The sequence below is a fragment of the Garra rufa genome, chromosome 23 (genome assembly GCF_049309525.1).
Source record: "Garra rufa chromosome 23, GarRuf1.0, whole genome shotgun sequence".
Classification (NCBI taxonomy): domain Eukaryota; kingdom Metazoa; phylum Chordata; class Actinopteri; order Cypriniformes; family Cyprinidae; genus Garra; species Garra rufa.
In genome coordinates, this window is record NC_133383.1 from 16,357,731 (window position 1) to 16,382,128 (window position 24,398).

Consider the following 24,398-nt stretch of genomic DNA (forward strand, 5'->3'; position numbering starts at 1 on the left):
CGCCAGTGTTTTGACTGAGATGGCAGAAAGCTATTGACTGCAGTGTCTTTTGGTATCAGACTTTCAAAGCGTTTCAAAGATCAAACACTATTTTAACTGAGGTCTTCAGTCTTTAGGCTTTCATGTCAGGGATATTATGAAAATATGTGGGTTACTTGAGGGTTTAATTGTCAGGTTCAGTTAAATCAGTGATTTCATGACTGGGGGGAATGTGTCTGTAGTCCAAATCTAAGGTTGAACTTTTCAGGGCCCCAAATAAACTTAAAGGAATAGTTCACTTCCAGGATAAAAATTTCCTGATAATTTACTCACCCCCATGTCATCCAAGATTTTCATTTCTGTCTTTCTTCAGTCAAAAAAGAAATTAAGGTTTCTGAGAAAAGCATTCCAAGATTTTTTCTCCATATAGTGGACTTTAATGGTGGCCAACAGGTTGAAGGTCAAAACTGCCGTTTCTGTGCAGCTCTTTACACGATCCCAACCAAGGAATAAGGGACTTATCTAGCTAAATGATTGGTAATTTTCTTTAGAAAAAATACAAATTTGTATACTTTTTAACGACAAATGCTTGTCTTGCACTAATTACGAGGGAAAGGTCACGCATTGTTAGTTCTTCATCTGTGTACTTCGGTAGGGTAGGGTAGGGCGAAAAAACTAGTTAAAAAGTATATAAATTTTTTTTTTTTTTTTTAGAAATTGACTGTTCAGCTAGGTAAGACCCTTATTCCTCGGCTGGGATTGTGTAGAGCCCTTTGAAGCTGCAATGAAACTGCAATTTGGATCTTTAACCCACTGATCCCTTTTGAAGTCCACTACATAGAGAAAAATCCTGGAATGTTTTCCTCAAAAACCTTAATTTCTTTTTGACTGAGGAAAGAAAGATATGAACATCTTGCATGACAAGGGGTGAGTGATTTTTTTTTTGAGAAATGTTTAATACTTTAAAACAGCTTTAAAATGAACTAAGAATTTCATGCAAATTTAAAGTTTTATTCAATATTATTAAAAAAAAAATGTTTTGTATATATTTGTTGGGGGTCCCTGGGTTGGCTAAGAATCTTGTTTGGGGCATTTTGAATCTACTGACAATCAAACATTTCTTTGGTTACTTTAAGTTTTTTGAAGGGCAAGTAAGTTCATAATTTTATTGTTATCTCAAATAAATTAATCATAAGCCTAATTACGTGTCATCAATATTCTGATTCTATTGAGCGGTATTAATCATCCAGAAAGGCTTGTCTAAAACCCTCAAAGAATATGTCCTTGTCAAATGTTAGTAGCACGAACATCAATTATGATTCATATCAGGAGCGCAAACGGGACACTGTGAAATTACTATCTAGTTTATCTGCGAAGTTTGGCTGGTGCTCTTATGCACAGAAATACACTCTTCCCTCAAAGAATGGAAAGGTTTGGTGGCATTTACATCACATTTTGATATACATCAGTTTGATAAGCTCTTTATGAAATATGGACCATATTTCCAGCGTGAGTTATTGTCGTGGGTTGGCTGGTGAATGCGCTATCGCGGTTGGCCTCTTCGGGACGCTGCACAGGTAGGGCAGATTTTGAATTAGCCTGACAGTTGCACCATAAAAAATATGGAATTCGGTGACCTTGCCGGATTTGATTTAGTGTTTGGTTAATAGTACTTGCAGTGCAATTCAGACTTGTTAAGAGCTCGGGTAATATTTCGATTAAACCCTCTGCTTTTGCTCATTTTTAATTCATAACATGCCAGTAAGAGTGCAATTAATATTCAAGGATTTCACGACATTCTCTGGAAGTGAGATCACACTTGAGCAGAGCGTGGTGGAAGTGAGCATAGGAGTCTAAAGGCATAAGTGATTCAGTTCTTCCACTGACAAGCCATGAACCCTGAGGCACAACAGCAAACTATTTGTAATGAAATGATCTTGTCCTGTTGGAGATGCCAGGTTAGAATACAGTAAATCAACTACAAGGTTGTTTGTGAGGTCAGGTCTTTTACAAAATGTACTGTATTGATATGAGTTGTGATATCATGGTACTTTAATTACTATATTTTTAATTCATAGTAACCTTCATCATCAATAAACTTAATATTTGTAATTATAGTTATTGCTGCAGTCTTTTCTGCAGTCAGACAATGTATGACAGACTCACTCATCTGGAACTGTGCCTTTATATAATCTAGCCCCACATGGCTAAAAAGTACATCAAATATTTGAGTGTGAAGACTGTGTGATTGAGTTATATCCTGGCCTGCTCTCTAAACACAAGACTCTGTTCGAGTTGTCAGAGCTGTGGTGCTGTGAATAGTCCACGTGCTTGTTTCACTTAAAAGAGCCGCTGGACTCTCATGGGGACCCAAGTTTGATGCCCTGATTGCACCCCCTCTCTCTCTCTTTTTTCGCTGTTACTTTACAGCAGGCGTTCCCAACTTGTTTCGTCAGCTGAACCTCTGTGACTTGAATTATTTACTTGAAATACTACCTGAAATTTTGAGGTACTGTGTGGTATTGTGGCACAAAACTGGAGTATGACTTCTACATAAATACAGTGATTTCTCACAATATGTTTGTATGTTAGGTACAAACAGTTAAAGCTAATTGAATCATTTTATAATTATGCATTTTTTATAGCACTTTATAATAAGGTTTCATTACATATTGTTAATTAAAGGGATCGTTCAACCAAAAATGAAAATTCTGTCATTAATTACTCACCTTCATGTTGTTCCAAACCTGTAAGATTTTCTTTCATCTTCGAGGATGTTTTACCAATCCTCTTTCCCACTTTGCTTCCTGTTTGCTTTTTACTGTCCTATTGTAAAATACACTAAAAAAAGACTGAAATAAAAGTATTTGTGCACAAAAAAGTATTCTTGTAGCTTCCTAAAATAAGGTTGAACCACTGATGTCACATGGACTATGTCTTTACTACCGTTCTGGGCCTTGAATGTGTCACTTGTGTTGCTGTCTATGCAGGCTCAGAAAGTTCTCAGATTTCATCAAAATAGCTTAATCATTTTATCAAAATAACTTAATTTGTGTTCCATAGATGAGCGAAGGTCTTACAGCTTTGAAATGATATGAGGGTGAGTAATTTGACAGAATTTAGATTTTTGGGTGAAATTATGCTTTAACTCAAACTTGCTTTAACTTTTTTTTTTACACAGTATTTATTAATCTTTGACTGGTTAAACTTGTTAACTGTTCATTGTTGGTTCATGTTAGCTCAGGCCCATTAAACTTTTGATTTTAGTATTGTGTTAGTACTAGTGGTGGGCATAGATTAATTTTTTTAATCTAGATTAATTTTACTGTAATCTTGGAATTAATCTAGATTAATCTAGATTAAAATGGCTAATTTAAATTCTGCCGAAGGCATTCAGAATATTTGTGCCACAATGTATATTAGGCTTGCCACGATAGACGGTGTTGACGGTGTTACCGGTTTTAAGACGCAACACCGGTGACATCACTTTTCCACCGTGACACCGTCCCCACTTTTTTTTTTTTAAGTATTCGTTTTTTTTATTAAATATTTATTTGAATTGAATGGAAAATATCATTCTAAATAATTTACTTGAGACGAATGCATGCAATATAATTAAAAACTGAACATAGCTACAATGCGTCATATTTCATTTATCACGTGAGGAGTTCGCGCTTACATATAATAAACAGCGTAAAAGTTAAGCATGTTTGGCCGAGCCCGGGGCACTCCCCCTGCCCAGGGAGAGGGATGCTGAAAACAAGAGATGATGAAGGTAAGACTGCTTGGCTATTTAAAGGGATTCTCTTGTAGTGCTTGGATACGGAGTGTGATTGCTGATGGTGAATTGGCCGTGTTAATTATCTGTGCGAGGAGTCGAATTTACAGAAAGAGAATGGCGGACGATTTAGTGTCCAAAAGCACCTGTTTGGCAATATTTTGGGTTCAAAGTTTTTTTTTTTTTGTAGTTTCGTTGTCGTCCATTAAAACAATTGACGCCGAATTGCCAATTCCCGCAAAACTGAAAGTGAAAGTATAATACGCACGCATTTATAAGCTATTTAAAAGCAGAAAAAAGAGGAAACCCCCACCCCCACGGTGATACCGGTATTACCAGTGTTGTCACGTGCCGATTAACTGGTGGGGAAATTTCCTCATCGTCACAACCCTAATGTATATGTGACTAAAAGTAAGTCTTTGAGAACGGGTTTCTCAAGCCAGGTGGCGCATTAGACCAGCAGCTCATCTCCTGTTTCCAAAATGCGTCACAAACTGCTTGACAATTGCATTTACAACACAATTAACTATAAAAATTTGTGTAACCAACTATTCCTACACTGCATGTACTTCTGCGTAAAAGGCTGCGCGACGTGCGCGTTGCAGTTAAATAGACGGACGCGCACGGGCATGGATATCTGCGTGCATAGTCTTCGGTTAAACTGCGTTGCTTTTAGAAGCGTCAATTCAGTTGTTGCATATAGTTTAATGTCTTTATTTTGGGATTATGAAAGTAAATTATAACTCACGCACGTGCCCCAGTAAAAAGGGTCTAGCAACGCCCCTGCCCTGAAGCAAACCTGGCGGCTTCATAGCTGCATCCATGGTAGCACGTCTCGTTTGATGTGGTAATTTCACAGTAGGCATACACACAGGTTCGAAGACTCGTTCTCGCCCCCTACAGTGCAATTCGGCTAGGTATACATCCGCGCTAAAATATCAAGGTGAAAGTCATCATAGCTTGCGTAGTATAGACCCAGCTCCCAACCCAACTTTGAGAATAGATTAACGGCGATATTTTTTTTATCGCCCGCAGCAAGTTAACGCCGATAACGGCCCACCACTAGTTAGTACATGTTGAAATTTTCATTAAGGTCAATACATAATTTAAAATAATTTTTCAATTCACATCAGTGATGCGCGGGTCAATGTATAAACAACCGCCCGCAACTCGGGCCGCGAAAAAAAAAGAAAAAAGAAAATATTGTACCCGACCCGCTTCCTGACCCGCATGTTTAATATTGGCGACTGACACCAGCGATTATATGCGGCTATATGCGGTGGAGATGCGTTCACTGTCAAACATCATTCGGCATTAATTAGGTAATTTTGTCAAAAGAAATGTTCTTGATTACAAGAAAAATACAGATTGTTCTTGTTGTGATTTATTTTGTCTTTCCTTTATACAGATTTAAATAGTTTCGTTTTCGAAGTACTCTAAATTATGTCAGTGATTCTCCGATGTTATATGATCAAGAATTATTTTATTTCGATCTACAGTGTAATAAAAGTTAAGAAAAAGATTAGCCTATAGCTCTAAATATATATAGACTACAAGCTAATTCCTTTTTTCTTAACTTTTAACTTCTTCTAAAAATTATCAAGAATATTAAATCAACTTAATAGGCTAGGTTAACGAATTTTCTCATACAAACATAACGAATGCACTTCAAAACGAAGTTTTCACATATTAATTCAGGAATCACGAATATGACAAAATAATATTATTTTATATTTGTATAGCTATAATAGTTGTATCAAATGAATAAGGAAATTATAGTGCCTTGAATTTATTAAGTAATGTTTCATTTCGTTCGTTTCGCTCTCTGGAAATGTAAAGAAAAAATACAGTTTTTACTTGGAATTCGTTTTTAATCCCTGGTTTTAAACAAGCACATAGATGAGATAATTTATATATTATTGCTTGAATAAACGTTTAAAAATAGTGCTAGAAATTTTATAATTAAGGAAATTAAACAGACCTAGGCATTTGAAAAGACATAGTGAAATGTGTCTAATAATTCCAAAAAGAAAGAGAAGCATTGGACATAATCAAAATATTCGAGACATTTATTAGAAATACAATTTTCTTAACAATTAAGATGCTGCATGTGTTTATCCAGTCTAATCGAAGTGTGCGTCTCTCCCCCAACTTTCCCAACAAAAATCCCACCCCCTCTCAGAAAAAACATAAAGCTGACATTACTGAGCTATATACGTTTAAAAGTAGCCTATTAAAAGGATACAATGGCATTGCTCAGTTCAACGTGTTGGGAAATCGGGCATTTTGTCCCGCGTCAGCATTTATTCAACTGTTAATAACCTCAACATTCAAAAGGTAAATATTATTCAGCCAATAAAGTGTAGGCCTATGTATTTCATAGAAAATTGTGTCTAGTACTATATAAATTACAAAGGTTTAATTGGCTTTTTTTCTCAAAAAAAGTCAGAATTGTGAGATAAAAAGTCAATTTTTTAATTCAGTGTTGGAAACGGGCTTCCATAGTTTTGAGTGATTTATTTATTTATTTTTTTAAATCTATTTATGTATTTTTGTATCTTAAATACACATGCATTTACTGCACGGCAGAGTTTTTTAGTCATTTTAAATATTAAATCATTTAAAAGCAAGGAAAAAGGTCTAAGTGCAGTAACTTAAAAGTATTCAGGATACAGTAGATCAAAACGTTCTAATATCGTATGCAGTCTCAGGCTAATTTATCTTAATTTCTTAGATATTTTTAAAGTTAAAACAAATGACAAAAAGCTTAATTATAAACTCATTATAAAGTATATTTTAGTAGACTGCATGCCATTGGATTTTCATTGATGTTGATCTTGTTTTGGGGGTCTGGAGAGTCAATTTATTCTGACAGATATAGTGATTGATGCCATTTGAAATTATAATAAATGGTTCTGGGAGGCATTTTTACATCACAACATAATTGAGCAATAATTCGATCTGTTTTTGTTTATTCAGATGCATTTGGGATGGATGAGATGCACATTGTTAATCTTTGCAGCTAGAGATTTACAGAAGCAGCCCAAGGTCACCTTCAGAGTTTTGTCAGAGTAGTGATGACTATCAGAGCGAAGGGACTTCAGCGTCTTGGCATGGACCCAATATTCAGTGTTGACAGCAGGCAATTACACAAATAAGAAAGGCACGATCTTTAAATAGAACCAACGTAATATAAGGGAACAGAGCAATTCCAGACGTGTCTGTCAGTTTGTGGTGACAGACCAAATATTAGGAGGCTGGCCGCCAGTTTTATTGAAGATGCTGCACGGCTCATTCTCTCATCTTGCAGAGCTTTGCATTAGTGGTCCAGTCGAAGCATGAAAAAGAGAGACACCCCTTGCTGACAGACAGCCAAGGGTCTCGTCCAATCAGAGCGCACAGGGGGCGGGCCGTTCCCTTTCGCCAGCCCGCTGAGCGCGCTCCGCTTATGAAAATAATCAATGGGAGCTCAGTCTCTCTGCCGCTTTAACTTGTGCTGGATTTAAATTGCCTCCACTCCACTCCATGCCTATCCAAGGGTGAAAATAAGCCGTTTTCTGCTGTAATTACCCGCTGATCAAAGAAACAGCAAACAGAACACAGGTGGTTGTGTTTCTGTGCAGAACAGCACAGAGAGGAAAGGAAGAAACACCAGCTGCTGCATCCAGAGAACAGTTTGAAGAATGTGCAATCCTGCCTGCTTCATCTTCACGGTGTGGCTGATTGCTCTGCTTGTCTATCCAGGTACTGTTATCAGCTGTTTCATGCATGCTGAAGCTGGGGAGATGATATTTGTCTAAATGGGGGAGGGTGGATGCATTTTAGTAAGCAAGCAAGTCTTCTTTAAGCATGGTGCATTTGAAATGTGATCAAAGTTGCAAGAAGTGTACCGTGAAGGAGTCCTGCGAGGTGGGATGCTTTAGAGGTTACATGCAGCGTGAGGGCGATTTTTACCCGAGGGGCGTCCCAGAGGAATGTCGAAACTCACTTCAGGTAGGCTAATCGAAAATGACAGCGGAGACAAACTGAACAGAGTAAGCACAAGACATCACGCAGTCCCCGTTTACTCGCTTCCGTGAGTCATATCAGAAGATGAGGAGCGTTCTTTTGGCATTTTGATAAGCTTATATTTGCAAGTTTTTCAGTACAGGTGGAAATTGAAATGTCATTTTTTTTTACTATCTGTACTTTTGATGTGAAGGAAAGTACTTTTGTCTACAGGGGATTTATTTGTGAGAGATGTGAGAGCATATTGCATGCTTTACATTGTAATGGTTGTCTGAATTTATGTGCAAGTGTTTTTGAAGGTAATAAAAAGCGAGGTTGTTATCTACAAGTTACCTCAGGCAAAATATTGAGCTTTTAGGCTACAGGGACATTTCAAGCGTACAACTGCAAAAGAAGCTTTAAAAAGGCATGAATATGAGTCCTGGTCACAATAATAGAAATTTGAACCTGAAATTCTCTGTGACACCGCATTCACACAGAAACGCATACACAGATCAATATTCAATTTTAAAAGAAGTAAGGTTTCTCTCATTGCAGAAACCTCTTTGAGAATTGCTGTAGTGATTGCAAAAGTAGAAACTTTTAAAACTAACAGGCAAAAGCAGATAGTAGAAAAAAGCCATTAAATATTCCATTCACAAAGGTCTCTTTGTATGTGCTGCGTCATACGATTTAAAAAATTACCTCATCCTTCCAGGTTGCCTAATTAATAGACTCAGCTAGTGGTTTAGAGAGGTAAATACCTCAGGACTGGAGCCACCAGTTTGATACTTTTAATCACAGGTGGTTGTTTGCTTTGACTTAATTAGCAAACTGCCAAAATGCGTTGGCCAACCATCAAAGGGCGGCCCCTGTTTGATCACAGTTAGGCCTTGAGCTGTGATTTAATTACATAATCAACGGGAACCAAAAAAATGATATAAATAACTGGGGGAAAAAACACTTGGATCATTGCTTTGCAAATTAAAATCAAGTCTAAGTCTTAATTTCAATTCTGAACTAACTTAAATTGTCTGAGCTTGATTTAACAGGTCTTGAATAAGGGGTCAAGGTTAGCATGACCCCTTTAGCCCAGTAAGCTTACTTTTAATATTTTTATGATAATATGTAATTCTTTCTTTCTTTCTTTCTTTCTTTCTTTCTTTCTTTCTTTCTTTCTTTCTTTCTTTCTTTCTTTCTTTCTTTCTTTCTTTCTTTCTTTCTTTCTTTCTTTCTTTCTTTCTTTCTTTCTTCTATTCGATTCGATTCGATTCGATTCGATTTTAGACATTTGGTTCAAAGCTCTGTTCTGTCCTGCCCCGGTCTTGCAAAAAAAAGTAGTTGAGATAAATGTGAATGTTAACAGATTTCTTTCTCCAAGTATTATCTTGGTCTCTTCACACCATATAGGAGACATTTTTGGTGACATCATAAGAAGATTGTATTTTTTCCACCCCAATCCACCCTTTCTTAACATACTGCTTTGCATCTGAAAGATTAGATTTGTCTGCTTAGTCTGTTTCTTTGTGTCATCAGTTGAAGTTACGCAACCATGATTAATCTATTGAGATCTGTGGTATCGTAAAACTTCACTTATATACCAGTGTAGCCAAATGTTGACCATCTGAAAACCAGTATTTGCCTAAAGATTTCTGCAAAATTTCAAAGTCTCAATCTGCTTTTGAGCAGTAAACTTTGATGGCCTCCATTAAAGTGTCATTTTGAGAGTGGTACATCATCCCCGTTGTAACTTTCAGGCCAGTGAGATTGTTCCACCCACAGAAACAATAGATTTATTGTCAGCTGTAAACAATATAAGTAATTCATTATGATTGACAGCTCGGTGCTTCTGGAAACTCGTGTTTGCTCCCTCAGCCTTTGGAGGCATAATGAGCCTTGAAATAACATCTTTCAGGCACTCAGAAACATCTTACAGAATCACTCTGATGGAGGCTGATGGTAATATATTTATGGAGTAAACAAAATGCAGATTACTGCTTCTCAACAATAACAAAGTCTGTGATGGTGTGGATGACAAGACCTCGATCAGAACTTCAAATAAGATGTGATGCGCTTGGCATGGTAGTTTTTACACATGAGTCTGTAGATGGCCCAGAGTCCATCCAGAGTCATCCGCTCAAAACTTTCTCAAAAATCAGTGGCACTGATGGATCAAATGACTTTTCAATGACACTGTACACTGTGCTAAATATTTTGTAGCTGCTGCAGGGCTTCTCTTTACAGCTTTACAGATTCTGTATTAATGGATCTATTAATCAAACTGGCAGCTAAAGGACACTTTCGTTCTTACCGTTCCAGTTTTTACTTCGTTTCACGACAGTGTTTTTTTTTTGGTTGTTGTTGTTACTTATCAGCAAAAGCGAAGCGAATGATTATAAGAAAGTGTGTGAGAGTTGTATGCAAAAAGCTGTTATCACTTGAGATAAAAGACTAAGAATATTCATACTCTCAGAACTAGGGGAACTATATAACACACATACATATGTGACCCTGGACCACAAAACCAGTCGTAAGTAGCACTGGTATATTTGTAGCAATAACCAACAATACATTGTATGGGTCAAAATTATCGATTTTTCTTTCATGCCAAAAATCATTAGGATATTAAATAAAGATCATGTTCCATGAAGATATTCTGTAAATGTCCTACCATAAATATATCGAAACTTAATTTTTGATTAGTAATATGCATTGCTAAGAACTTAATTTGGAAAGCTTTAAAGGCAATTTTCTCAATATTTAGATTTTATTTTTTTGCACACTCAGATTCCAGATTTTCAAAAAGTTGTATCTCAGCCAAATATTGTCTTATCCTAACAAACCATACATCAATAGAAAGCTTGTTCTGCTTTCAGATGTATAAATCTCAATTTCGAAAAATTGACCCTTATGACTGGTTTTGTGGTCCAGGGTTAAATATATATAATACAATTGACCCTTTGCAAAGACCCACCCCCCTTCTTTACTGTTGCTATGTCCGACAAGCCATCTGCTCTCGTGCAATGAAAAATACATTAGCGGAGCGAAGAGGAAACTGACAGTGCATCGACAGAACAGGTTGCTTTAGGTATGAAAAGTCTCAGCTTTCAATTTTTGTAATATTTAAGAAATTCAACCAATAAATACCTTTTTGTGGCATTTTAATGTGTCCTGACAGATCGCTGTAGTGCCGCAGTTCTTCCTCTGTACTAGTTATAGCATGAAATAAACATGAATGAACATCAGAAGGTAATTTGTTTCAACCACAGAAAGACTCAAAACACACTATTTTTAAATAATCTACTCTCTTGTCTGTCATATTCTGCATTTGATGTGCAATCTATGGGGCAGACCACATTTACATTACATTTTCAGGTTGTATTCTGTATCTGTATGTTACAAATAAAAATCTCCAATGTTAAATCGATTGAATGCTAAATGCTGTTAGAAGGTTATAAGCAGACTATACTTTAAAGATTTTAATATATGTAAAATATGTACATTTAGACACTGCAGTAAATATCTCTACTATATGAAAAATTGCCAACTGTAACTATAAACTTGATTTTGTAAGGGTATATCAATATATATCGATCATCATCAGTGAACTGCCAAAGCTACAATATTATAAACAATGTTATTAACATAACATTAGAGGAGAAGCTTAAATATAGTTTTAGTATCTAAAGCTGTGTACAGTATTTTAAGAATTTTAAATAGGGTGTCACTGTAAATAATTATTGTGTTTTTATTTATTTAATTTTTTAAATGATTACTGTGAAGTGTTTGCTAACACTTTCTAACAGTAAGCCTCCTTTTTCAATAATTATAAAAAACTGCTGAAGCTTTTTTTTCATTGGCATTTTAATTTGAAATGGTCTTTTTTTAATGTTTTTCCTTTGGTATTTGTCCCAAGTCGCACGTTCAGTACATGATGCGAGGACATCCTCTGGGGTAGTTGGTATGCTCTGAGAGTGTTGTCTAATGCCCCTGTTCTACTGGGCTGTCATTTAAAATAATGTTTGTGTGACCTTGCCAGAGGTGGTGAGTGCCCCATGACAGATTCATTCCTTCCTTTCCTCTGACTCAACTCAGCATGTGCATGTATGTTTTATGTGCACATAAGTGGCAATTCGGAAAGCTCAGCAAGAAAAAAAAAGAAAAGAAAATAGCAAATAACATTGCCCCAGCCTCATACCTACTATAGACAGATAAACATTTGTTCACTCATCCTTGCACAGTCCAGGCCTGGAGGGGAGGGGGATGCAGGAGAGGCAGACTGGCTTGCCGCAGAGCCTGGTGTCCATATGCCATCATGAGAGCCCCGTGCCCTTCAAAGAGTGGCATGGTTTGTTGAGCTCTGGTCATTTGGTGCCCAATCTACTTGGTTGGCCACAGCTTGGGCTGGACAGTTTCTGCTCTTGTGGAGGTTAAAGCAATTTTGAAGGATTGTTTGCAGATAATGCACCCAGCATGTGGCTTCCTGTTGTCTGCGGTCTGGCTGTCCAGATTTTCACAAGTTTAGCTCCATGCAGATAAGCCCATTCAGCTGAAGGAAGCAGCCTTCATGGAGATAGACAATGACTGCAACTAAATGACATTATTATTAGAAGTTATTTATAATATTTAATATATTTTGTGGTTAAACAGCAATAGGAATCTGTACTGAAAACGAAATTACTGCAAAAAACTCTTTTATATATGTTTTTTCCATAAAATGTCTCTGCATTGTTAAACCCAAGATTATAAGAAGCATAGTTATATAAGATTTTTCAGACAATATACAGTCTGTTAGTCATCACATTTATTTATATACATTGCTTTATGCAATACCGCAGCATATGGCGATTCAAACGATTAAAAAAAGTGAATCATACAAATCATACAAAGCAGTTGGTTCAGTTAATTCAATGTTTTGAGAATTAACGTTTTTTCTATAAGACTTTTTTTTTTCCCAGAGAATATACAGTATGTTAGTCAAGACATTTTTTTAAATAGATTGCTTTATACAGCACAGCACTGTGGTGTTTCAAATGCTTAAAAAAATTTGAATCATTTTGCAAAGCAATTGAATCTGTTGGTTCAAAGTTTTGAAAAGACTTTCTTTCAGAGAATGTACAGTATGTTAGTCAAGACACAATTATTTATATCTTGCTTTTATACAACACAGCAGTGTGGGGTTACAAATGCTTCAAAAGCAGTTTGGTTCAGTTAATTAAAAGATTTGAGAAGCTTTTTATAAGACTTTTTCACAGAATATACAGTATGTTAGTCAAGACACAATTATTTATATGTTGCTTTATACAATACAGCAGCGTATGGTGTTTCAAATGCTTCAAAAAGTGAAGCATTTTGCAAAGCAATTAGTTCAGTTGATTCAAAGTTTTGAGAAGCTTTTTAAACAATTTTTTTTTTTCATACAGTATTAGTCACAAATATTTATATATAGCATTTTGGTTCAGTTGATTCAAAGATTTGAGAAGCTTTTTATAAGACTTTTTCAGAGAATATACAGTATGTTAGCCAAGACACAATTATTTATATTTTGCTTTATACAATACAGCAGCGTATGGTGTTTCAAACACTTCAAAAAGCGAAGCATTTTGCAAAGCAATTGGTTCAGTTGATTCAAAGTTTTGAGAAGCTTTTTATACGATTTGTTTTCAAACAGTATTAGTCACAAATATTTATATTTATATTTTTTATAAGACGTTTTTTCAGAGAATATACAGTATTAGTCAAGACACAATTATTTGTATATTGCTTTATACCAGGGGTCACCAAACTAGATCCTGGAGGGCCGGTGTCCTGCAGAGTTTAGCTCCAACTTGCCTCAACACACCTGCCTGAAGGTTTTAAGTAGATCTATTAAGACCTTGATTAGCTGGTTCAGGTGTGTTTGATTAGGGTTGGAGCTAAACTCTGTAGGATACCGGCCCTCCAGGACCGAGTGTGGTGACCCCTGCTTTATACAATACAGCAGTGTGGCATTTCAAATGATTCAAAAAAGTGAATAATTTTGAAAAAAGTCTTTTTATAAGACTTTTTTTCTGAGAATATACCGTGTCTTAGTCGTCACATTTATTTATATATTGCTTTATGCAGTACAGCAGCATATGACGCTTCAAAAAAGTGAGTCATTTTGCAAAGCAATTGGTTTAGTTGATTCAGAGTTTTAAGTTTTTCTGAGAATATTCTAAGTAAATACAGTATGTTAGTCAAGACACATTTATTTATATATTGTTTTATACAATACAGCCACATATGGCATTTCAACCACTTCAAAAAAGTAAGTCATTTTGCAAAGCAATTGGTTCAGTTGATTCAAAGTTTTGAAAAGCTTTTTGTAAGATCTTTTATTTCAGAGAATATACAGTATTAGTCAAGACACAATTATTTATATATTGCTTTATACAATACAGAAGTGTGACATTTCAAATTATTCAAAAAAGTGAATAATTTTGCAAAGCAATTATTTCAGTTGATTCAAAGTTTTGAGAAGCTTTTTATAAGACTTTTTTCAGAGAATATACAGTGTGTTAGTCTAGACACATTTATTTATATATTGCTTTATGCAATACAGCAACATATGGCGCTTAAAATGCTTCAAAAAAGTGAGTCATTTTGCAAAGCAATTGGTTTAGTTGATTCAAAGTTTTAAGTTTTTTTATAAGACTTTTTTTTCAGAGAATATACAGTTGATTTCAAAGTTTTGAAAAGCTTTTTATAAGATTTTTTTTATTTCAGAGAATATACAGTATTAGTCAAGACACAATTATTTAGATATTTCTTTATACAATACAGCAGTGTGGCATTTCAAATTATTCAAAAAAGTGAATAATTTTGCCAAGCAATTGGTTCAGTTGATTCAAAGTTTTGAGAAGCTTTTTATAAGACTTTTTTCAGAGAATATACAGTGTGTTAGTCTAGACACAATTATTTATATATTGCTTTATACAATACAGCAAAGTGGGGTTTCAAATTCTTCAAAAGTGAATAATTCTGCAAAGCAATTAGTTCAGTTGATTCAGATATTTGAGAAGCGTTTTTAAGATTTTTTTTTCCGAGAATGTGAATAATTTTGTAAAGCAATTGGTTTAGTTAATATTTGTTTTTACAAATTATAATATATAAATAATTTACACAATTTACACATCACTTCAAATGTGATGTATATACAACTGTATATATAAATACTTGTGTAAATTAATTATATATTGTAATTTGTAAAAACAAATCTTAACTAAACCAGTTGATTTGCAAAATGATTCACATTCTCAGAAAAAAATCTTAAAAAACGCTTCTCAAAGATCTGAATCAACTGAACTAATTGCATTGATAATAAATTAGCATATTAGAATGATTTCTGAAGGATCATGTGACACTGAAGAATGCAGTAATGTTTCTGAAAATTCTGCCTATATGTATTTGTGTGTGTGTGTGTGTGTATGTATATATATATATATATGTATATATATATATTTGCAAAGCAATTGGTTCAGGTGATTAAATTATTTGGGAAGCTTAATTTGTCCCATCACAAAAGGTCAGGCAAAAGTCTTGCATAACCAGACCTTCAGACTGACAGCTAAAGGGAACCTTGAATGGCCAAAGACCGCCAAGAGGCCATATGACTGACAGGTAAAGCAACCAATCACATTCGTTTTGTGCCACATCAGCGTCGAAGAATGCGACACACATGTGTCCCAGAAATCCTGTAGAATTCGACCAATCAGATGATGACTTTGAAACTCCTAAAGTGTTTCAAATTTTGTGTGCCATATGCATCAGATGTTCAGCCAACAGTTCGTACTTCACAGTGGGTGTGTAGAAAACATGGTTCAAATACAATACAAACAGGAAGTGATATTGATATAAATGATTTACCTTACAAATGGACAAGATGGCGGCAGCAGCACCGGCTTTGAGTGGTTTGGAAGGCTTCACTCATGTGCAGGAATTTCCAAAAAAATGTATCGCTGTCTTAAACCTTTTAAGCCTATCTTTCAAGGTTATTTTTTTGGTTTTTAAATCATTTTCAGTATGGTATTTTGAAACGGCGCTACAAAAGCAAAGGCATACGCTGTTAAAGCTCACTGCATTTCTACTGATCCATTGGGCATTCTATCAGAAAAGACACAACTATATTTCTTTGGATTTGGTTATGCTGCAGTCTTCACACGGATCCTTAATGATGGCCACACTTTGGTCTTCAAACCAGTATTCAAAACTATAATCATGCTCTGGTATTGGGATGACTGTTTCTTTTCCAAACTCCCTCCCAAATGTCTATTTCGGGAGTTTGTAAGTTTTGCGAGTGGGTATGTAATTCTGTGAAATGGGCAGATTTCTTTATGGCAGTGACAAATGTATGTGTACAGCGATCCGCTGTAATTTCAACCATTGGACAGCGAACTCCACTATTAACTGTAGGAGGCTCCGAAGTTGCAAAAATACATAAAACTACATAGTGCCTAATGTTGTAAAATGCATCAGTTAGGAAACAAATTCAATTTGAGCTATAAAGCAGCACTACAGAAGACAATAGTCATTATTCAGTTCAAATTAGTTTAATGTTGTTTCAATTTAGTTCAATAACTGTCAGTGTTGCGAAGTTAGTGTCATTATCCAGCCCAAATCAGTTCTCATCGATAATGTCAGTATGTTTAATTATATCTCATATTCTCGCATTTTTATTTAATCATAAAACAAACAAAACAAGACTTTTTTTTAATAGAGATATGAAAACATCTGCTGTATACAGTGTAGGTCAAAATTCAAAGACAGCAATAACAGGTCCAACAGGACCTGTAGGTCACTGGCACTGGAATAAAGAAACCAGCGGTTGCCAGATTAAATACTACTTTTTTGTCAACTGATATTCCATCCACAAAGACTTTCTCAAGAGTCTGCAAAAGTCCCTCTCTCTAAGTTCTATCAAAAAACACATTAGACCTCCACGATATTGACATGCTGATTAAAATCGTTGCATCGACACAAACGCCACGAAAGTCACCTTGTTGTTTGCTGATGTGTTTATTTCTCCTGGCATATTTCAGTAAAATTCATTATCATGTTTTTGCCACCATCAATTTATTTTCATATTAAGGTTTGTTGAATTTGATGTTGAATTAATATGTAGTCTCTGATTAATGCTTACAAGCTGTCCACACAGAAAGCCCCCAGGCACTCATCAGCTGCACCTTTACCATCTGTTAACAAAATGATAGAGCTGATCACACTTTGATATCTGACGTTTGTTTGTCACCGCGTTTACCTGGCACAGTCATGAGATGTTCTTTATTTGGATGTACTGTTGTTTAATACTTAATGGGACAGATTTATTAACAGCTTACACCAATGCAAACCCTCATTTGGTGTTATGTTAGCAATGAAAAGGTGTGGACAGTTATTTGGCATGGACAACAAATTATATACTGCAAATATGCGTTTGTTGGTGTTTTTATTTCAAACTAATGCTATGTATTCATATGTAGTTTACAAGGTGGCTAATTCATACTTCTGTCAGGGGTAGGTTTAGGGACATTTTAGAAATCGTACTTATTTGTACGAGTGAGGTCATACCATGGGTTGTTCGGAGGCAGAATTTATGGTAGGAGAGTATTTAGGTGAAAGAAACATGTTTTCTTGCTATTAAATGCACTGTTAAATGAATAAAATAAAAAAGAGAGGGCAGTTTTAGCCCAATCAGTGAGTGCAGCTGATCCTTTATTCCTACAGCTGTCAGTTTGCATTTAGTGTTTCATGGCTCTTGGGTATTCTGTCAGGGAGACTACACAAAAGGCCGTTGTGATTGGAGGAAAGCTATTTTTCCAGGGCAATCTGCACAACATTTGATGTCATCGCTCTAAAAAGGAACATCTTCCAGCGGGCAATGTCATTGGCTCCTTTTTGTTGGGGTTTGTTTTCGCCCTAAACAATCACTATATAATGAGGGACAAATAGAAGCATGTCATCGGTTGTGTTGTCGGGGGATTGTAATGAATATAATGCTGTTTTGCTTTGTCTTGTTTATGAAATGCATCATGTAAAATGCTTCTCTTAATTCCCTCCACTTAATTAAGATTCAACTCGTTCATTGCTTGATTTCACAGTCTAATCACTAGGGATGTAGGTCAGTTTGTTGCTCTCAAATTTCACACGTTTTTTCTTTCAAAACTGTAATGTATTAGCAATTACGAGCAGTCATCCTCCCGTTTCAAAGCATGTGTCAGGTCCTTGAAAATCATTTAAGGATGCTTTCCACTTCCTTGTCTTTCTATTGTCTTTTGTTTACTGTTCTTTTCCTGTTTGTTTTTTTCTCTTTCTTTTTTGTTTTGTTACTTTTTTCTATTCCCTATATTTGTTTTGGGTTATTTCCCTCTTTTTCCCTTTTCCCTTTTCTATGTAATGTAATTGTCTCTTTTCCATATTTGTTGCGCCTTTTCCTTGTCTTTTTATTTTTCGGTCTCATTCTCACAATCACAAATGCCGGGTTAAAAACAACTATTTCTGTGCTATTTGGCAACCCAGCGCTGTGTAAATATTGGACAGAACACATTCTGGGTTATTTTGACGCAGCTTTATACATTTAACCCATTTGTTGGGTTGTTTTTTGACATACAGTAGCACTGGGTCAGTTAACCTATCGAAGGTTTTTCATTTGAAATAATAAAAATGTACTCTAAAATCAGCTTTTTATATAGGGCAAGAACAGTTCATATACAAAAAATTCTATTCAATATCAAGTCAGGCTTTTACAATCATAAAATCTTCAAAAACATTTGTAAAGGTTTTAGGATGTGACAGGATCAGCAAGAGCAACCAATGGTAGGTGTTGTGTACTCTGTACGAAAAAAAGAAGGCATCATTCTGTTCACAGAGACTGTTCGTCAATCCTGATGCATGTCTGATTGTGATGTGTGATTGTTTAGTCCTGTCCGGAGGGAGGAGGTTACGAGAGTAGAGAGTAAAAGTAAACAGTTGAATGTTCGCAAAAACTCCGGTGTCGTCTCGTTCATTGAACAGTACATTTTGGCGACGAGAATGGCTGATTTTTCACTACCTCCGCCAACACCCTTTCTTGCTCTCCCAGGAGATCCCCCGATACCCTGGACCCGCTGGATTCACTCCTTTGAAACATATCTAATCGCAGCCGGCCTCACAGAGGTGAGCGTGGCCCGGAAGAAAACACTTCTCCAACATTGCCTGGGCGCGGAGGGACAGCGCGTGCTCGTAACAATAAGCGACACTACCGAAGCCTCTTATGAACATTTTGCGGTTCCACAAAGCGTTTTGCTGCGGCGGTTTATATTTCGCTGACGTCACCAACTTCCTGGCGAGTCCGTGCATCAGTATGTGGCTGATTTGAGAGGGCTAGGGAACTCATGCAAATTCGGTGAGCTGCGCGATGAGATGATCCGCGATCAGCTGATTGAGCACACTAATAACAACAAAATTAGAGAAACACTGCTGTTACAGCCAGATGACCTGACTCTATCTAAGGCAATAGCTATAGCTTTTCAAGTGGAAAGTGCTGCTGAATGTGCAGCCACACTCACAAGTCAAACAAAATCTGCACACAGCCATTCAGCTTTTATGGACACAACTCTGCCGGTCGAACAGTCATCTGACAGGGGCGCAGAGGCGTCTGAGAATGTTCCCGACTCAGTGATGCACCTCTCACAACAACAGCGTAGACGTCCACGTCAGAAACTACCCTGTGCTAATTGTGGATCTCGTTCTCATGCCACCAGAGCTCAAATCTGTCCAGCCCAGGGCCAGACATGTCATAATTGTGGAAAACAAAATCATTTTGCCAGTGTCTGCCATTCAGCCCCAAATAGACCACAAACCCGCACCAATCAGTCCTCACCAGCGATCATCCACAATGTTACTTCAGGTTTGGTGCTGTTTAAATCATGTACTGTCATGTTAAACGATGTGTGTGTCCCATTGCTGCTGGATACGCGGGCCAGCGTTTCCCTGCTAAATGCAAACACCTATAATCAATTCTTCAGCGAACTTCCCCTAGCCACACCCTCTACAGCCCTGTGCGGTTATGGCGATTCTACCATTGCATTATTGGGGTCACTTTCATTGACTGTGGTCTATGGCAAAAGAACACTACCTTCTGTCGTTTTTCATGTGGCCAACAAAGGAGCAAATTTAATGGGGTTGGACATATTCTCCGCTCTGGGGTTCGCCCTAGTGGACACAGAGAGGGCAGCTGTCCTGACAGTGACTGCACCATGGCAGCAGCAGCGACCAGCACTGTTCGAGGGACTGGGCTGTCTCACTTCATTCATGCATCAGCCCCTTATTGACCATTCCGTTACTCCAGTCATTCAGCCACTGCGGCGCATTCCGCTGGCGCTGCGGGAGGGGGTGTCGGCAGAACTGCAACGCCTGCTGAGCGCCGGCATCATTGAGCCTGTAGATGCATCGCCTTGGGTTTCAAACCTGGTGGTGGCGGAAAAAAATCTGGGGCCTTGCGCATTTGTGTGGACTTACGGCGAGTCAATAATGCAGTTATTCCTGATAAGTACCCTCTGCCAACGACAGAGGAGCTCACAGCCCAATTTTATGGCTGTACTGTGTTTTCTAAGCTGGATTTGAGAGAAGGTTATCTGCAGGTGCCCCTTCACGCAGACAGCAGGAATCTGACAGCTTTTGTAACACAGGAGGGTTTTTTTCGGTATACCAGGATGCCCTTTGGTCTTAGCTCCGCCCCTTCATGCTTCCAAAAGGTCATGACCACAGTATTAGCGGGCATACCAGGTGTTGTCATTTACCTTGACGACATTGTGGTGCATGGGCCTACAGTGAATATTCACAACGAGCGCCTCAACAAAGTTTTCGATGCATTAGCCAGACACAATCTTACCCTGAACGCCGAAAAATGTCTGTTTGCCGTACCTGTCATTGAATTTGTGGGGTTTAAGTCGGAACAGGGAATCTCCCCACTCCAGTCTAACGTAGAGGCCATCCAGTCTATTCCGGAACCAACCTCACCCGCTCAGGTGGCTTCTTTCCTAGGGATGACAGGCTACTATTTAAAATTCCTGCCGCGGTATTCAACCACCACAGCTCCTTTGCGCCAGCTACTCCGGAAAGGTGAGCCCTGGGTGTGGACGCAGGAATGTACAGAAGCGGTGCACACCCTCAAGGCCCAACTAACCTCACCCCCTATACTGTCACATTTCAGCACCTCCTGTAAAACCATGGTCACCTGCAACGCATCGGCCACAGCAATCGGAGCCGTCCTTTCGCAGGAGCAGAATGGGGTGGAGAGGCCCATAGCTTTTGCCTCTCGGGCCCTTAACCCAACAGAGCAACGATATTCAGTGGGGGAATGGGAAGCACTGGCGTGTGTGTGGGCATGTGAAAGATGGCACCTGTACTTGTATGGCCGCCCTTTTACATTGAGGACGGATCATCATGCCTTAGTAGCACTACTGGCAACTTCAGGTACAGGTCATAGACCACTGAGACTACACCGCTGGTATGATCGGCTCCGTCAGTACAACTACAAGCTTCAGTTCACACCAGGCCGTGAAAATGTAGTAGCTGACCTTTTGTCTCGCTCTGTCCCAGTTCAGGGAACAACAGATGACTTTAACCATCCTGAAACAGACATCATTCAGCTCCTACACACACCTCTGCAGAGCATTGTATCACTACAGGAGCTCAAAACCGCTTCAGAGCAGGACCCTGTCCTCTCCCAGCTCCGCACTTACATCAGAGAGGGCTGGCCCGCACAGGTTTCAGGGGAGCTGTTGGCATTTGCTTGAGTAAAGGACGAACTATCCTGCTGGAATGACACCTGCGTGGCACGTGGGCTGTGCACCGTGAACCCAGAGCCTCTTCGTGCGCGTGTGCTTAAAATGGCGCACGAGGGGCATCTGGGCATAGTGAAGCTGAAACAGCTTTGCCGAGACAGGGTCTGGTGGCCAGGCAACAGCGAAATTGAACTGTCCAGCCTGCCTTGTGAGTGGTAAAATGGGCAATCCACGCCCCCCACCCCTCCAACCCCTGGCCTGGCCCACGCATCCTTGGCAGCATCTGCAGCTGGATATCTGCGGAGAGATTCACGGGGTTCCCCACAATCAGCGGTACTTAGTGGTAGCATATGATTTGCACTCTAAATGGCCAGAACTAACCACCACTGGCTCAGTCACCTCACAAATTATTGTGGACTCTCTGGACTCTCTGTTTACCTGTTGGGGCCTCCCACAAACGATTACAACGGATAATGGCCCGCAGTTTGTTTCTGCTGACTTTTCATCCTACCTGAGGAGCAAAGGCATTCAACACATACACACCACCTTTTATCATCCTCAAGCCAATGGTGGCGTGGAACGTTTCCACCAGTCTCTGAAGAACGGCCTTAGAGCGCACCTGGCACAAGGGTGCACTTTCAATCAAGCCGTTCGCCTCACTTTGCTCCACTATCGAGCCTCACAGCATAGCACTACTGGGGTCTCTCCTGCCTTCCTCATGCTAGGCAGGGAACTAAACTTGCCGCTGGACAGACTCCGTCCTATTACGCCTCAGAGACTTCCCCCGGGGGGTTAAAACGCGCGTCATTCACCAGCAACGTCGTATGAAACAATGATTTGACAGGCTCAGACGTGCCAAAGAGCCAAATATTGCAGTTTGTGACTGGGTGAGAGTGCGCAGGCCACATAGGAACAACAAACTGGCTTCGTTCTGGTCTAAACCCCTGGTGGTTACTCGTCGGATGGGAAGAGCATCATACCTTCTGGAGGATGGTACCCAATGGCATGCTAGCCGTCTCAAGAAAGTAGCTGCGCCTACCTCAGCCTACCCACAAAGCAGTGAGGACCTGTCATATACCCTCCCCTCACCGGAACAAGGAAATGCAGCACCCCAGTCTGACGGACAAAATGCACAATCTTTGCCCCAAACCCCGGTGTCACTTGCCCCACCCATAATTTCTCAGGCCCCGAGGTCTTCATGCCCCTCAGCTCAATGTCAGGACTCTTTGTCCCCAAGGCCAGTGCGTAACAGATCTCGGCCGAGTTACTTGAAGGACTTTGTTGCCACCTTTCATGTGTAGACTAAGTTTTGTTGGCTATTAAGTGTTATCGTTTGGTTACTTAACTTTGTTCTTATAGTGAGTTAAGGGAGGGGGGGGGGATGTTGTGTAAAAGGAAGGCATCATTCTGTTCACAGAGACTGTTCGTCAATCCAGATGCATGTCTGATTGTGATGTGTGATTGTTTAGTCCTGTCTGGAGGGAGGAGGTTACGAGAGTAGAGAGTAACAGTAAACAGTTGAATGTTCGCAAAAACTCCGGTGTCGTCTCGTTCATTGAACAGTACAGTAGGCTGTTGCAGTTCATTAAAGCAGCTAAAGTCTGCTTGGAACGCTAGCCTCCAAATGCAGCATTCACCGGAAACAGTGTTACATATAACAGCGAAGTCATGTTTCAGCCCTGGTGCGCATTTGTTTGACGGGAGGTGAAACTTTCATGGTGGCACCGGCACGTCATTTTTTAAGTGTAGATCCTGTGAATGCTGTGTTTGTAGAAGGCTAGCGTTCCAAGCAGACGTTAGTTGCGACGTAAATTTAAACCGTAATCAGTGTTTCCCCTAGGTTTCCAGCTTTGCCGGTAGCCAACGTTACTTTTTTTCCGGTACTTTAGCCTACTTTGTGTAATAACGAAAACATTTATTTTAGTGAAAAAGTAAGTCCAAAACTCTCTATTTTAACATTTTGAACAATAGGGCTCTACAATCTTTTGTCTTTTTTTTTTTTTAATTCTTGTGTGTTTTAATTTTTTTCTTTTTAATCAAATGAAAAATAAACCCTTTTAATTTTTGGCAAACAAACAGAGGTTTACTGTTAAAATCAATACATGGAAGAAAAATTATATTCAGTTTAAAACATTTAAATAATAATTGTAGTATTTTTTTCTACAATTAAGTGGTTAATCTTGCTGTAATATTTTTTTATCATATATTGTTTAATGTCAATTATTTAAATAGGAATATATAAACACCTACATTATACTGTACAAAAGTAATACAAGACTAATATTGTTCTATTTCATGTTAAACCGTACTTTTATTTTGACAGGTTGCCGTGAAGTTTCTGTGTGTACAGTATGATATGATGCTCAAATGAAATGGTAAAAGTGACACTCACAGCAGCTTTGGAGATTGAGTTTATCTGTTCATGTGAGATGCAAATGCCAAAAATTAGCGTTAGCGTCACGAGAGCTTCAGTATGCATGTAGTAAAAAAAAAAAACGCGTCTCCGCCATTCATACATACAGAGGCAAACGGAACATGCAGGATTCATATTAAAACGGTCTTTTTGCATTTCAGTTTTCACAGACACTAGTCCATATCGCGATTTGAAATAAGCGACAGACCAACTTTTGATTTATTAATCCAAAAATCTACGAATTACGTGGCATTTTGCGCTATAGTAAATTCCGTTTTTATGAATGGAGTCCGCGATCCCGTCCGTGTTTTCGCGGAGGAGACATTGTAAACGTGCGACCATGTAGAGACAGAAATGACATGCCTTCGTGTAAATAAGATAAATAACATAAGGCTATTTAGTTTGTTTAATAAAAGAACAATGTATAGACCTGTTCTATAGGAAAGATAACCTTAAATTA

The 24,398-nt window shown here is 38.3% G+C and overlaps 1 protein-coding gene across 1 annotated transcript in view; it reads left to right on the top strand.

The window, feature by feature from the left end:
- Positions 1-7,258: 7,258 nt before the first annotated feature.
- The window catches only part of opcml (opioid binding protein/cell adhesion molecule-like), a 245,374-nt gene continuing 228,234 nt past the window's right edge, over positions 7,259-24,398 (top strand). The window contains exon 1 of the mRNA XM_073829184.1: positions 7,259-7,501. Within this exon, the coding sequence (XP_073685285.1) occupies positions 7,441-7,501 (61 nt within the window). The 5' untranslated portion in view covers positions 7,259-7,440. The remainder of the gene's footprint in view (positions 7,502-24,398) is intronic.